The sequence below is a fragment of the Vidua macroura genome, chromosome 5 (genome assembly GCF_024509145.1).
Source record: "Vidua macroura isolate BioBank_ID:100142 chromosome 5, ASM2450914v1, whole genome shotgun sequence".
NCBI lineage: Eukaryota > Metazoa > Chordata > Aves > Passeriformes > Viduidae > Vidua > Vidua macroura.
In genome coordinates this window covers 70,419,265-70,432,183 of record NC_071575.1, presented here as the reverse complement: position 1 = coordinate 70,432,183, position 12,919 = coordinate 70,419,265, and the positions used below count along the sequence as shown (strand labels likewise).

Here is a 12,919-nt window from a genome sequence, read left to right as displayed (position 1 = left end):
CCCATCCATCCCCATCCCCATCCCCATCCCCATCCCCATCCCCATCCATCCCCATCCCATTCCCATTCCCATTCCCATTCCCATCCCTTCCCATCCCCATCCCCATCCCCATCCCATCCCCATCTCATCCATCCCCATCCATCCCCATCCCTTCCCCATCCCCATTCATCCCCATCCCCATCCCATCCATCCCCATCTCCATCCCCATCCCGGCGCTCTCTCCCCCCGCGCCGGGGGCGGAGGCGGGGGCGGTCCAGGGCCGTTCTGCGCCTCCCCCGGCGGCGGGAGAAGGGGGGGCCCGTGGCCGGGGCCGTGGCCGGGGCCGGGGCCGGGAGAGGGAGGGCATCGCCCGCCCGCCCCGCCGGGAGAGAGCGCCGGGAGCCGCGCCGGGACGGCCGCGCCGAGGCACCATGCGGGCTGCGGGGCTGCTGCCGCTGCTGCTGCTGCTCGGTGAGTGCCGCCCCTCCGCTTCCCGTGCCTTCTTCCCCGCTTCAAGCATCCCTCGCCTTCTCGCCGCGCTCCGCTTTTCCCGTTACTATTGGCGAGTTTGGCGGAAAAGCAGCCGGGGGACGCCGGGCGCCCGCCCGCCGCCTGAATGCGGCTTTGTCGCGGCTCTTATCGGAAGCCCGGGCACATCCAGCCCTCCGCGGCAGCGCAACTTGGGGCGCGGGAGCCGCAGTGCCGCTTCGTTCTGCGGAGGGATGAGCCCCAGCCTCCAGCTCTGCCCGCCCGCATCCCGCTCCCCAAGCCCCGCTCGGGGGCCCGGGCTCCTGGGAGAGCGCCGAGCTTCTCACCCCGCTTTTGGGGTCCCATCGAGCCCGGGGGGGACTTTGGGCTCGGCGTGGCGGGGCTGTTCTTGCAGTGGTCCAGGTGCTGCACCCGCGGAACGTGAGCCAGGGATGGCGCAGGAGAGGAGTGGGGAATACTGCTGGAGACAGCAATTCCCTGGTGGAAGTTGATGGTGGAGTTGGGAAAATGTGAAACTGAAGACTCTTGGGGATGTGTGGTGCTGGGGAGGTTTGGGATTGAAAGGGGTTCTGGGGTCCTGCGGTAGTGTTGGGTTCAGGGTGAGGTTCGGGTGATGGAGTGGGAGCTGTGGTTCTCTGGTGGGGTGTTTTGTTGGAGAGGTGGCCATAAACCACATGGAAAAGTAGCAGGGAAAGGAAACGCACTGATGCTTTCCAGAGTGAATAAAGGTAGGGAGGAGTGGGGCATTTCTTCCTTGTAATCAGGGAAGGCAAGGGAGATGCAAAAAAAAATGAAATAAAGTGAAAAAATAAAATAAAAAAATAAAAATAAAATAAAATAAAATAAAATAAATAAAATAAAATAATAAAATAATAAAATGCTGTTCCAACTCATGGCTCCCAGAAGAGCCTCTGCAGAGCTGAATGTGCTTTTATTCAAGGTAACAAAAGCTGGCGGATGCTCCGGAGGTAAAAGCACAAGTGGAGGCAAGGCCCTGGGGATTTAACTCTGGGGTGAATTCCCAGAGGTCTGGCTCAAATCTCTGCCTGCTCCTTGTTTTTTCCTGCTCCTCTTGGGACTCACAGGGTTTGCTGGGCAGGCAGGTGTAAATCCCCATCTGTCCCTGATGCCAACAGGGGCTTTGAAAGAGATTTTTCATCCCAGTAAAACTCAGGAAGCCCTGAGCATCATTAACACTGGCATAAAGTAGGAGCTGTTCAGGCAATTTTTCTTGTGCTGGCCAGAATTTAGCTGGGTTTAGCTGACTTTGCCTCCTCAGAAGGTTTTGTTCTGTTTTCCAAAATGAGGTGATAAACACACTGGGACTGGGACAAAACGGGCTCGTAGTGGGAGTGGGGACAGTGTGGGGGAGTGGGGACCTGTTTCTGTAACACTCTGAGGTGATCCTATTACATTTTTCTCAAAAATTAATTGATTAAATCCTTCAAAACAGTGTTTTCTGCCATTCGTTGCTGCTCTCAAATTTTGAAATAAGCTCCTTAGAGATGCTTTTATGTTGCTCACTGGGTATTGGAACGAGGATTTTCTTCCTTAGGGGCCAAGACAGGCATCCCTATTTATTGAGTGTTTGGGCTCAGAGTCCCAGCAGTGCTTAACTCCAAAACTGGAATCTGCTGTGGTCATCTGAGTTCCTCAAAGCCTAAAATTCATCCTTTTTCCCCCTTCCTCCTTAAAAGGGAAGAAGTTGGGTTTGTAAGTGAAGCTGTAGTATTTTGGGTATCTTAGGAAATAATGATTGGGATGGAGCCTGCATGATTTGCTGTGATTAAACTGGATGTGAAATGAGAGTTAGGGATTTCAGAGCTGGTTTTTGGAAGGTGACAACTTCTGTGTGTGGGGCAGGGCAGAACCAGCCCAAGGTTGCTGAAGTTTTTAAAAGCAGCTCTCTGGGGTACAGCAATTTCCTTAGAAATACTGACTTCCAGGCTTGTACATCCCAATCCCCTGATTTTGCAGAGATTCCTCTTTATATCCATGCTTAAATCAGAAGAAAATCAGCTTTAGACAAGGCACAGCCAGTGTGTACAAGAGATGCAGCAAATATAGCATTAGACAAAAAACATCTTTAAATTCCACCAGCCAGAGAGGGGCTCAGAGTTACCCATCACAGCATCTTCATGGGATGTTTTATTTTATTTTATTTATTCTTTCTCCACATTGCATCTTGTATTCCCACTGGCGGTCTGATAGGAAAATTGCATCAGGAAGAGACAAAAAATACTTTTTATTCTCAGGGGATTCAGAAGAGCCGCAGCTCAAACCTGTCCTGGGGGCAAAAAAAGGGCAGGAAGGGTTTTTACCGGAGATCAAGCACCGGGCTCAAAGCAAACCACAGACTGATGGGTTTGAAATCCTTGTTGCCAAAACACCGCTTTTCATTCCCAAAGCTGAATTCCCAGGCTACCTCCGCAGTACTGAGGGTTCCCTGGTACTGGGAGTTCGTGTTTGTCGAAGAGCTGTCAGAGATGTGCATTAAAAAAAAAAAAAAAAAAAAAAAAAAAAAACCAAAAAAACCCAAACATTTTATCCATTGAATACTAATCCTGACGCGGGCAGGAGGAGGCAATTGGGGCCACGTCTCCAGGAGGAGAAAAAAGATGTTTAACCAGAGGGTTTTAGAATCAGCATCAAAGCAGAGAGGCTCTTCTAAGATATTTTGTCTCGGAGCAACTTTGATAAGACTTTTGCAACCTTTTTGCCATTTTAGACGTGCAAAGCCTTCGATTCCCCGCACGGACAGAGTAACCCTACCCCGGGGCTGTTTGGGAGGCTTAATTAAACGATTGTTTGTAAATCACTTGAAGATTCCTGGATGAAAGGAACTGGAACCGTGAAATATACTGATTTAATTCCAGGGAATCGCTCTAAAGGCTTGTGACGAGGGCGATCATTCATGCCGGCTGGAAATATCTGCTCTCAGCATTTACAGGGAGGCTGGGGTAGCACTTTGGTTATTGCATTCCCTATAAACCATGTATTTTGTCTCCCCATCTGCACTTCTAAAAGGTCTAAACCCACCAGCGTGATTTCTGGGGTGTTTTTTTGGGACTGGGGGACACTTAGAGCCAGTGAGGATCCCTCTGGCTGTGCTGTGCCCCCATGATCCTGGGGGTTTTATTGCACTGTGAGAGCAGAGAGGAGCTGTTGGGGTTTAGGTACCCTAAATTTTGCCCCTCTATCTGTGATGCTGCCCTGGGTGACCCGTTTGCTGCGTTCCCAAGGACCCACCACACCGGCCCTGGGGATTTAACTCTGGGATGAATTCCCAGAGGTCTGGCCCAAATCTCTGCCTGCTCCTTGTTTTTTCCTGCTCCTCTTGGGACTCACAGGGTTTGCTGGGCAGACAGGTGTAAACCCCCATCTGTCCCTGATGCCAACACGGGCTTTGAAAGAGATTTCTCTTCCTAGTAAAACTCAGGAAGCCCTGAGCATCATTAACACTGGCATAAAGTAGGAGCTGTTCAGGCAATTTTTCTTGTGCTGGCCAGAATTTAGCTGGGTTCAGCTGACTTTGCCTCCTCAGAAGGTTTTGTTCTGTTTTCCAAAATGAGGTGATAAACACACTGGGACTGGGACAAAACGGGCTCGTAGTGGGAGTGGGGACAGTGTGGGGGAGTGGGGACCTGTTTCTGTAACACTCTGAGGTGATCCTATTACATTTTTCTCAAAAATTAATTGATTAAATCCTTCAAAACAGTGTTTTCTGCCATTCGTTGCTGCTCTCAAATTTTGAAATAAGCTCCTTAGAGATGCTTTTATGTGGCTCCCTGGGTATTAGAACAGCCAGTGTGTACATGAGATGCAGCAAATTAGGCAAAAAAACACCTTTAAATTCCACCCAGAGCCCCGTGAAGCCCTGTAGAGCTGGGGATGGGGTGAGTGGGGTTTTATCCTTACAGGGTGATGTAAGGAGGTCCTGCTGTAACATCTGCCTGTGCTACAGGGGCTCAAACCCCAAGCTCAGGTGCCTTCAGCAGCTTCATCTCCCGGTGGTCCAGGCAGGATGATGCCTGTAGCAAACCCAGCTGTGGATGTGCAGGGATTCCTCCCTCCCCGCTGCTGAGCTGATGGGCAGTGACACTTAGAAACGTGCAGGTTGTGAGTCTGAGCATGCACCTGACCTCCAGCGTTGTTCCCAGCCTGACACCACTCCTGCACCAGCAGGAGCCACCCCCAGCTCTGCCCAGAGCAGGACGAGAGGGTTTGAACCCTGCAGGAATCCGGGTGGCCCGGTTGGGTCCATTCCCCATGTGCAGGCATGTGAAATCTCACCAGCCTCTCCAGAGCTTTCGCACGCTCCTGCCAGCTTCCTGCTCCTCAGCCTGTTTACGTGCTCAGCTCCTTCCACAACTGGCCCATCTCCACCTAAGGATGTTGTTTCTGAATTCTTGCAATGCCTGCCCTTTCCTTCACAGAGAGAGCCTGAGCAAACTTTGTCTTTTTTTTTTTTTTTTTTCCCCTCCTTTCCCACTCTCTAAGCAACGCACGCAGTCATCTGGCATTTCTTGTTCTCCAGCTACCTGTGCTCAGTCCACTGCCACCCCCAGGGCTTTGCCAAATACTCCACGTTGCAGAGAGCAGTTCCTTTAGGCTTGGAATTGCCAAACAAATCCATGAAGTGTTTCACTTGCAGTTTGTGAGGCCGCCCTGATTTTCCATTTGGGTCCTGCAGGTCCTTTGGTCCTTTGGGGACCCATTTGCCACCCATTTCCCCTAAAAACCTCTCTGTTGGCATTGGGGCTTAATAAAAAAAAAAAAAAAAAAAAACCTTATTTTTTTTCCCTGAACTGCCTGGTGGGATGGTGTCCCACACCCCAGAGTGAGGGTGTTTCCTCCAGTGATTTGTTGTTTGGGAGGTTTGGGGACAGTTTATCTGAGCTTCATTGGGTTTTAAGGGCTCTAATTATGCACTTGTTGTTGTGCTAGGCTGAAGCCTTGCAGTGTTTTGCTCTGGGGATCCTTGAGGAATACACAGATCCACTGCAAACAGGCAGGAGGGATGTGCTCTGCCCATATCACAGCTCCAGAGGTGCTCAGCCACTGGGGCTATCCAAAAAGATGTTAATTTTTATGCTAAAAAGCCCTGTCTGGGAAGGCAGACAGAGCTGGGGAGAAACAGATAATCTTCTTTGTTACCGTACAAAAATCATGTAAGATTTTTTTTTCAGCTGTAAACTGAAGAGGTGAAATGCTGTTTAAAGAACTGTCTGTGGTGGAGTTCCTCTCCCTGTTTTTCAAGTGTTTGGTGGCAAGACTGTGCAGTGAGTGGTTAGGGATGGGGGTGATCCTCTCAGCTGGGGCTGCAGTGGTACAAATAGCATCGAGAAGTGTTCAAAGGTGCAGATGTGGTGCTTAGGGACGTGGTTTAGTGGGGGACCTGGCATGTTAGCTTAATGGCTTAATGGATTTAATGTTCCTAGAGGTCTTTTCCTACCAATGATTCCATGATTCCATGGGCAGGGACACCTCCCATTATCCCAGGTTGCTCCAAGCCCCATCCAACCTGGCCTTGGACACTTCCAGGGATCCAGGGGCAGCCACAGCTTCTCTGGGCACCCTGTGCCAGGGCCTGCCCACCCTCACAGGGAAGCTGAGGTTCCTTCAAAGATGACTAAACCTGTTTCAAGTTACCTGCTGGCTTTGAATTGCAAGTCATGCTGGAAATAGTGGGAATTGGTGGGAATCTTGGAAAATGCCAATAGTAACTTTCATGCCTTTGGGGAGTGCAGAGCTCTGTGGTGGCTTATTAAGGGTGACTTCTTGAGAGTTACATGCCCATATCCACTTGATTTGAGCTGTTGTGTGTCTTAGAGCCAGCCTTTGGCACTGAATGTTGCTGAAATCCATTGTGAACCAGAAAATGCCAGGATACCCTAAAGAGAAAAAAACTTCTCTCCTTCTCTCCTTCAAGAGGTGAAATTGATACCTTGAGAAGGCTGTTCTAGGAGAGACTAGATGGAGCTAAAGAACAAAGCAGGGATTTATGAAAAGGATCTCCTCCATGGATCCACCTTGGGCAGCACCAGAGCCCAGCCAGGGCTGCACCCAAGAGGAACCAAAATGGTCCCAAAATGCACGAGCGCTCCCGGGGGCTCTCACTGGGATCAGCTCTGCTCCATTTGCACCTTGCAGTTCATTGTCCCATTCCAGCTTTAGCCCAGGCACTCCCATCCTGCTTGTTTTTCTCTCTCCAGCCCACGCTGTTTGTGCTCCTGGGCCTGAGCTTTGGATCATTTGTCCTTGGTGCCCAGCTGGAGCAGGAATTGTTTTGTCTCCCTGCTCTGTGCAGAGAGCTCACCATCCCATAATATGAAGCCCAGACCCACACACTAAAGCAGCACAGAATGTGAAAGATATAAAAGCTAAAATCTGAGGCATCATTTCCCCCCTGAAAGCTAAAACCTGAGGCATAAAAGCGAAGCTGCTCAAATGCCAACGGCACCAACATCCTTCGTTACTCATCTGCCTGTTGGGTCCCAGGTCTTGCTGATGGAACTTTTCTCACCACCAGATGTGCCTGTTTAGCAAATCTTTGCATCCCTGCAGCTCTGCATGTCGCAGGCACCTTTTCTGCCCCGTAAATAACGTGCGTCTCACGCCTCGCTTGGCCGCGGGCCAGGCGCTCTCAGCAGACACTGGTGACACTTTGGTGACAAAGCATTGCAAGGACACAAGGAGAATCCAAACAACTTATTAAAATCAACTCAGTGTGGTGTCTCAGCACCCAGCAGAGAGCAGGAGGGGGAAGGAACGGGAGCAAACCTTTATTTTGGGCAATGGGAACTCCAGCGCTGCTGGAACATCTACTTTTGGATGTGCATCCAAAATGAGCAGCGGAGGGAAGGGAACAGGCCAGGCTGAGATTTGGCTTTCAGCAAGGCTCCACTTGTGAATAACATCCAAGATTCTGTGTCTTGGGGCTGGGGGACAGCAGGAAGGGGATGGGTTCCAGTTTGGACAAACTGGGATGACTGGACTTGAGGAGGAAGGGAAAATTGGGAGTCACAGTGTGACTCTTCTGTTTTTTTCCTCTCACTGAGGTAAGGCCATGAAGGTTCAGACATTTAACTAAGGTGTTTAAGGTTGAAGCTGAGCTATCCTTGAATCCAGCTGTGTCTTCTGAAGGCAATTCAATGTGTCTTGGGATGATTTCTCCACTAGAGATGCTTGTTTGCATAAATGCTTCCCAACATTGTCTGATGTCACACCAAAAATATCCAGGACCTGCCCCTGGAAACACGTTGTGTAACACTGTCTGTATGTGCTCAAAAATGTAAAAAAAAAAATTGGTTTTGGGATTTGGATGAACTTCTTGCTGGTGGGTCAGGAGTGCACCCTAAAGGCTGCAAAATGAACAGGCAAATAAGAAGAACGTGGTCCTTGGGTTCAAAAACTGAATCTGTGCTTGTTGTCAGGCGCAGGACAGATCTTTAGAAATAGGCAGAGATGGGATCTGCCTTAAAAGCTTCTCCAAAACTGAAAAGATAATTTTTTTCTTTCTGAGTTGGTTCCCTTTTAGATGTTGCTTCGAGGTCTGGTTCATATCCTTATCATCTTGAATAAAAATTGGATTAATCCAGTGGCTTTTTCTCTGTTTCACAGGCTCTGTGTGCAGGGAGCTTTGGTCTTAGGCCACACAGCTGATGAGGGTGGTGAAAGGGGAAGGAAGGTCGTTTTGCAGTGGAAGAATAAGGCCTCAGTTATTAATGGCAAAGGCTGAAATTTTCTCTCTCAGCCTTAATTGATTTTGGCAAATTTAACTGGAGGAGGAGGTAGAAATTGGCTTAGAAATTAAGCTCTAGTACTTAAATATATATTAGATCTATTGTAGAGAAATGAGGAGACAGCCTTGTTAGACCTTTTATTCTAAGTGGCTTCTGCTGAATACAGGCAAAGAGAAAAATACCCAATTTCTAACTTGGACAAAGGGGACTTGAAAGGCTCTTCAGAAAGGCTTGGAGAAACTCTGTTTGAGAAAGTGCTTCTTTGAAACCTAATAGCAAAGACAACTTTTTTTTTCCCCCTCCTCCCTGGAGTCTAAAGGCAAGAGGGCAAGATAAGACATTCCACCACGTAGGCAAATGGGAAAAAAAAAAAAAAAGAGAAAAGTTTAAATGATACTGCTGCAGGCTGTGGAAAGTGGAGAACTCTCAGGGTGACTATTATGTGCTGCTTATCAAAACACTGTGAGCTCTGACTGTGAGAAAAAGCAGAGTAATTTAAGAGATGCTCTATGCCAGCATGGATCTGGTTAGCAGTGGTTATACTGGAACAACATCAAGTAACCAAAGTCCTCGAGATATATCTAATATCTATATCTAATCTATATCTATCTATATGTGGCTATATCTATATCCACATTAAATAAGCAATAAAGTTGTCCTCATTGGAATTTTCTAATTTATCAAGCAACAGAAGAAATGTTTAAAGCACAGGTGAGGGAAGCAAGTTTTCTACCACGTACTGAGTCAGTTGATAAGGAGCAGCCTCAAAGCAGGTTGTGACTGCAGAACTCCAAATCAGCATTCTCATCATGCATTTTTTGCAGCCATCACTCTCTGCTGGCAACCTGGTTCGGTTTTGGAGCCTGAAGGAATAAAAATAACAAATAAACAAACAAGAATTTGTTCCTGTGGGTTTCTCTTGGCAAAGCAGAGAAAGTAGCAACACGCAGTAAAAGCAGAAAGCAGCCTCCTCCTGTTTTATTTTCTTTTTTGTTGGCTTTTTCCTTCTAACACTGGTCTCATTTTCAGATGGATCAGCACCCTGATCTGGTTTGACAAATGCTAAGAAGTGTTTGTGCTCTCCACTGCCTCATTCTAAGAGCACATAAATTTATACCAAATCACAGCATTGCCATAAACACCCCAAAATCCTGTGTGGCAAAGAAAATCTGTGATACCTGTGCTACAAATGGGAGGAACTGGCAATTCTGGGGCTCCCAGAAATCCTGATCCAACTGAGAGACAACCAGGACAAAATAGAAAAAAAATGGGACAGGGTATTTTGTCAGCTGTGAAGCCAGAGAGCAAAATTCCCAGCCTTGAGCCCAAATTTCAAGCGTGCAGGAGTTAATCTCCTCATCACCTCCACTTTCCCAAGGCTCAGGGTCATTCCCATACTAAAAAGCCAAGGAGATCTCTTTGACATAAAGAATAAATTTTCCTGTCCTGTACAGCGCGTGGAATGCTGCGGAAAAAGAAAGTTTAGAGATTAATGCAACACCCTATTATAGACAATTATTTTGTTTCCTTAAAATTTCCCCAGCTGGCTAAAAAAAGCCCTCAAGGTTCTCAGTCCATGTGATTTTGTGGGCTTCTAAGACAGTTCCTGCCCACAGATGGCACCAATAAATCCCCATTAACCACATTCAACAGGAGAATGATCTTTTTTTTCTCATTAAAGCTTCACAAAGGGTTTAAAACCTCATTTTATGGCAGGGTGCTTTGATTTAAATTGATGTGGCTTAAATTATGAATTTTAATCATGACTTAAAATACAGAAGGAGAAAGTCATAATTTGAATGATTTGATTTTTATCATGTTTTTCATTTACAATTCATAGCTATATCCCTTAAGCAGGGCTGATTCTTCTCATTGTAAAACTTGGAGATTTACAGCACATTCTTGCCTTTCAGCTGTGTTTTCTAACCAGGTTGGCACACTCTGAACATATTTGTTGAAGGAATTTTATAGCCTGAGACCTCTCTATTTTGATCTCTAATTTATGCATCTCTGGAGTCATCCTTGGTGATGATGAATAAAACTAATTTAGGGTTTATTGGTGGAAACCAGTCTTTGCTTGTAGAGGAAATTTCTGTTAAACTGACAAATGCAAAAGAGCATTTACAATTCCTTTAAGATACATCAAATAATGGAGGACCTGGGCACCATATACAATAAACTTTTTAACAAACTTTTCAGTTTAGTGCTAAGCAATTCAGTGAGCAAATCTCCAGCGTCAATCTGTGATGGAGTTAGTGACTGAAATGAACTGTTCTGTGTCCCTCGAGGGTGTCAAATAAACAGGAGTCATTCTCTTAAAATTCACTTTTACTGTTTAAAACAGGAGAGGAAACAATTTTATTTTTCAGCTGCTGGTTTCCAGTTGTTTTCACAGCTTGGAATTAACTGTTGGTGGAGCAGCTGAATGTGTTTCTCCTCAACTTGGAGAGGGAATTTCAATGGATAGCTGAGATTTATGCACATAACTTTTGACACTCTCACTGGCTATCCCATGCTGAATGTCTGGATACCCTGGACATCTGCCCATAGTGTAGGCAGAAAGCAATTAAAGAGAAGCAAAAATTAACAAGACTTCCTTTAATTGACCGCCCTGTTTTTGTCTCACATCCAAATCCAGCCCCACTTAGTGCTGGAAAAGCTGAGTGCCATGGGTGTCCTGGTTGGGTCTGGTCTCACTGCAACATATTTAATGTTCTTTTTTGTGCTAGATGCAAAAATCTGGTCTCCCAAAAATTAGGAAGAGATTTAGCCTTGATATATTGTGGCCCATTCCCCTCATCCAGCCTGTTCTGATGCATCCCCTTTGCTGATCCACCATGAGAGCATTTTTTCCAGCAAGCCTGTCAAATAAAACTTTGCTGTTTAAAGCAACAGAGGGGAGAAAAAGAAGGAAAATAAAGTAACCCTGAGGTGATTGTGATTGCCACTCCTGCCATCACTGCTTTGCACAAAGCCATTCCAGTGGGAGGATGCATCTGCTTCTGCTGCAACACATCAGTTTAGGCTGATAAAGGTCTCTGATAAGCTGAAGTTTGACCCAGCTCAAGGTGGAGGATGCACTAACAGACCCTGGGCAGGTTCCTGCAGCCCTCATTGTGCATTTCCTTAGTCCAAATCCCTCTCAGGCTCTTGGGAGGAGCAGCATCCCACGATGGCCATGCTCCTGAGTTCTTCCATGGTGAGTGGTTATCAGAACCTGGCCTGTAATTCACCATCTCACCCCCAGACATTATTTTCTGGGGAGTTTTCCAGCCAGGAGAAGGTCAGTAGTGGAAGGGGTGGTGTTAAGGAATTCCTAATGAGGACAAGGTTGGGTGATATAACCCCCACTGTTGGCTGCCCAGTGAAGGACAAAATCTGTCACCCATCACTGTCCACGCTCCCCATTCCAGGTTTCTCCAAATCACAGCTTCAGTTGCTGGGGGTGATTTAGGGAAGCCAGTTTGGGGGGTGGGGGTGGGAAAGCTTTTATTCTGGCAAAGGAAGTGGCTCAAGCAGGGTGGAGTGGTGGGAGGGTGGTGAAAAGTAGAAATGTGAGGCTGGGGTGGTGGCAAGAGAAACAGGGGATGTCATGATCAGTGTGTGCATTTATGAATGCCCTTTACAGAGGGTTGGGGAGGGAAACACAGGAGTCCAAACTGATGGGTTGAGAATGCAGAAAGATGGTTTTCTGCTTTAAAAAATTCCATCTGTTTGTGTGTTCCTATTACTGCACCTGGCCACGGGCAGCTGATAGCTGCACCTGGTAAAACTTTGGGCATTTCAAGGAGTTTGGATGTCACAGGAAAACCCCAAGGGAGCAGTGCTCTTCCTCCCTGATTATGTCAGAAATGAAAATTCCAGCATTTTGTCAGCATCCTTCATGGAAGCAAAGTGACCTGGCTCCACCAGCAGCTCCTGCAGGAGTCTCTGCACTTAATCCCTGGCCAGCACAGAGGCTTTCAGCATTGCAGGACATGCCATGGACAATTGGAGAGGCTCTGGATGGCTGCAGAGCCCCAGCATGGTGGTTACTGGTGAGAAATTCATGGGGGCACTGTGTAGAGTGGGTTATTTTGGACCAGACCCAAAGCCAAGCTCTGGAGTGGTCCCACTGCCTACAGCTCTCCCTTATCTCCGCTGTGTTCTCACACAGAAAAATCCCACTGCCAACCCTGATAAAATACTGCAAGGGAAAAAAAAAAAAAAAGAAAAGAAATCAGGAAACCACCAGAAGAAGCTTCGTGTGCCTTGGGGGTTTGATGGGGAGCACTGGGGGGGACAGACACGCCGAAGGAATGCCGGCTATTTCGGGCTGTGTTTGTGTTTGAGCAGCAGGAGGAAGAGGAGGAGGAGGAGGGCTGCAGCTCCACGCTTTTTCTGCCGTGAGAGCCTTTTGCGTGTCTGGCAGGACGGCTCCAATCTGATTAGGAGGAGGCTTGATTAGGAGGGGGCTCGCTGTGGGGGCAGCAGCAGCAGCGATGGGGGATGGCTGTAAAGCTGCTTTCCCCGGGAGCAGCGGCCAGGGGATGCCCCAGCTGGCCTTTTCGGGAGGGTTCCCTTCTAATCCAGCTCAGAAGCAGTTTTGGGGCAGGGGTTTATCTCTGTCTTGGCTGGCCAGATTGGTACCCTGAGGTGCTGGAAGAGGAGTGTTGATAAAGTGGATGGGTGAGGAGGAGCGGCACAAGGAAGCCTCTGTAGGGGAG

At 47.7% G+C, this 12,919-nt stretch overlaps 1 protein-coding gene across 4 annotated transcripts in view; it reads left to right on the top strand.

Annotated features, from left to right (window-relative positions):
- Positions 1-375: 375 nt before the first annotated feature.
- The window catches only part of PODXL (podocalyxin like), a 45,448-nt gene continuing 32,904 nt past the window's right edge, over positions 376-12,919 (top strand). For all 4 annotated transcript variants that reach the window (XM_053978378.1, XM_053978377.1, XM_053978376.1 and 1 more), the window contains exon 1: positions 376-450. In XM_053978378.1, the coding sequence (XP_053834353.1) occupies positions 411-450 (40 nt within the window). In that variant the 5' untranslated portion in view covers positions 376-410. The remainder of the gene's footprint in view (positions 451-12,919) is intronic.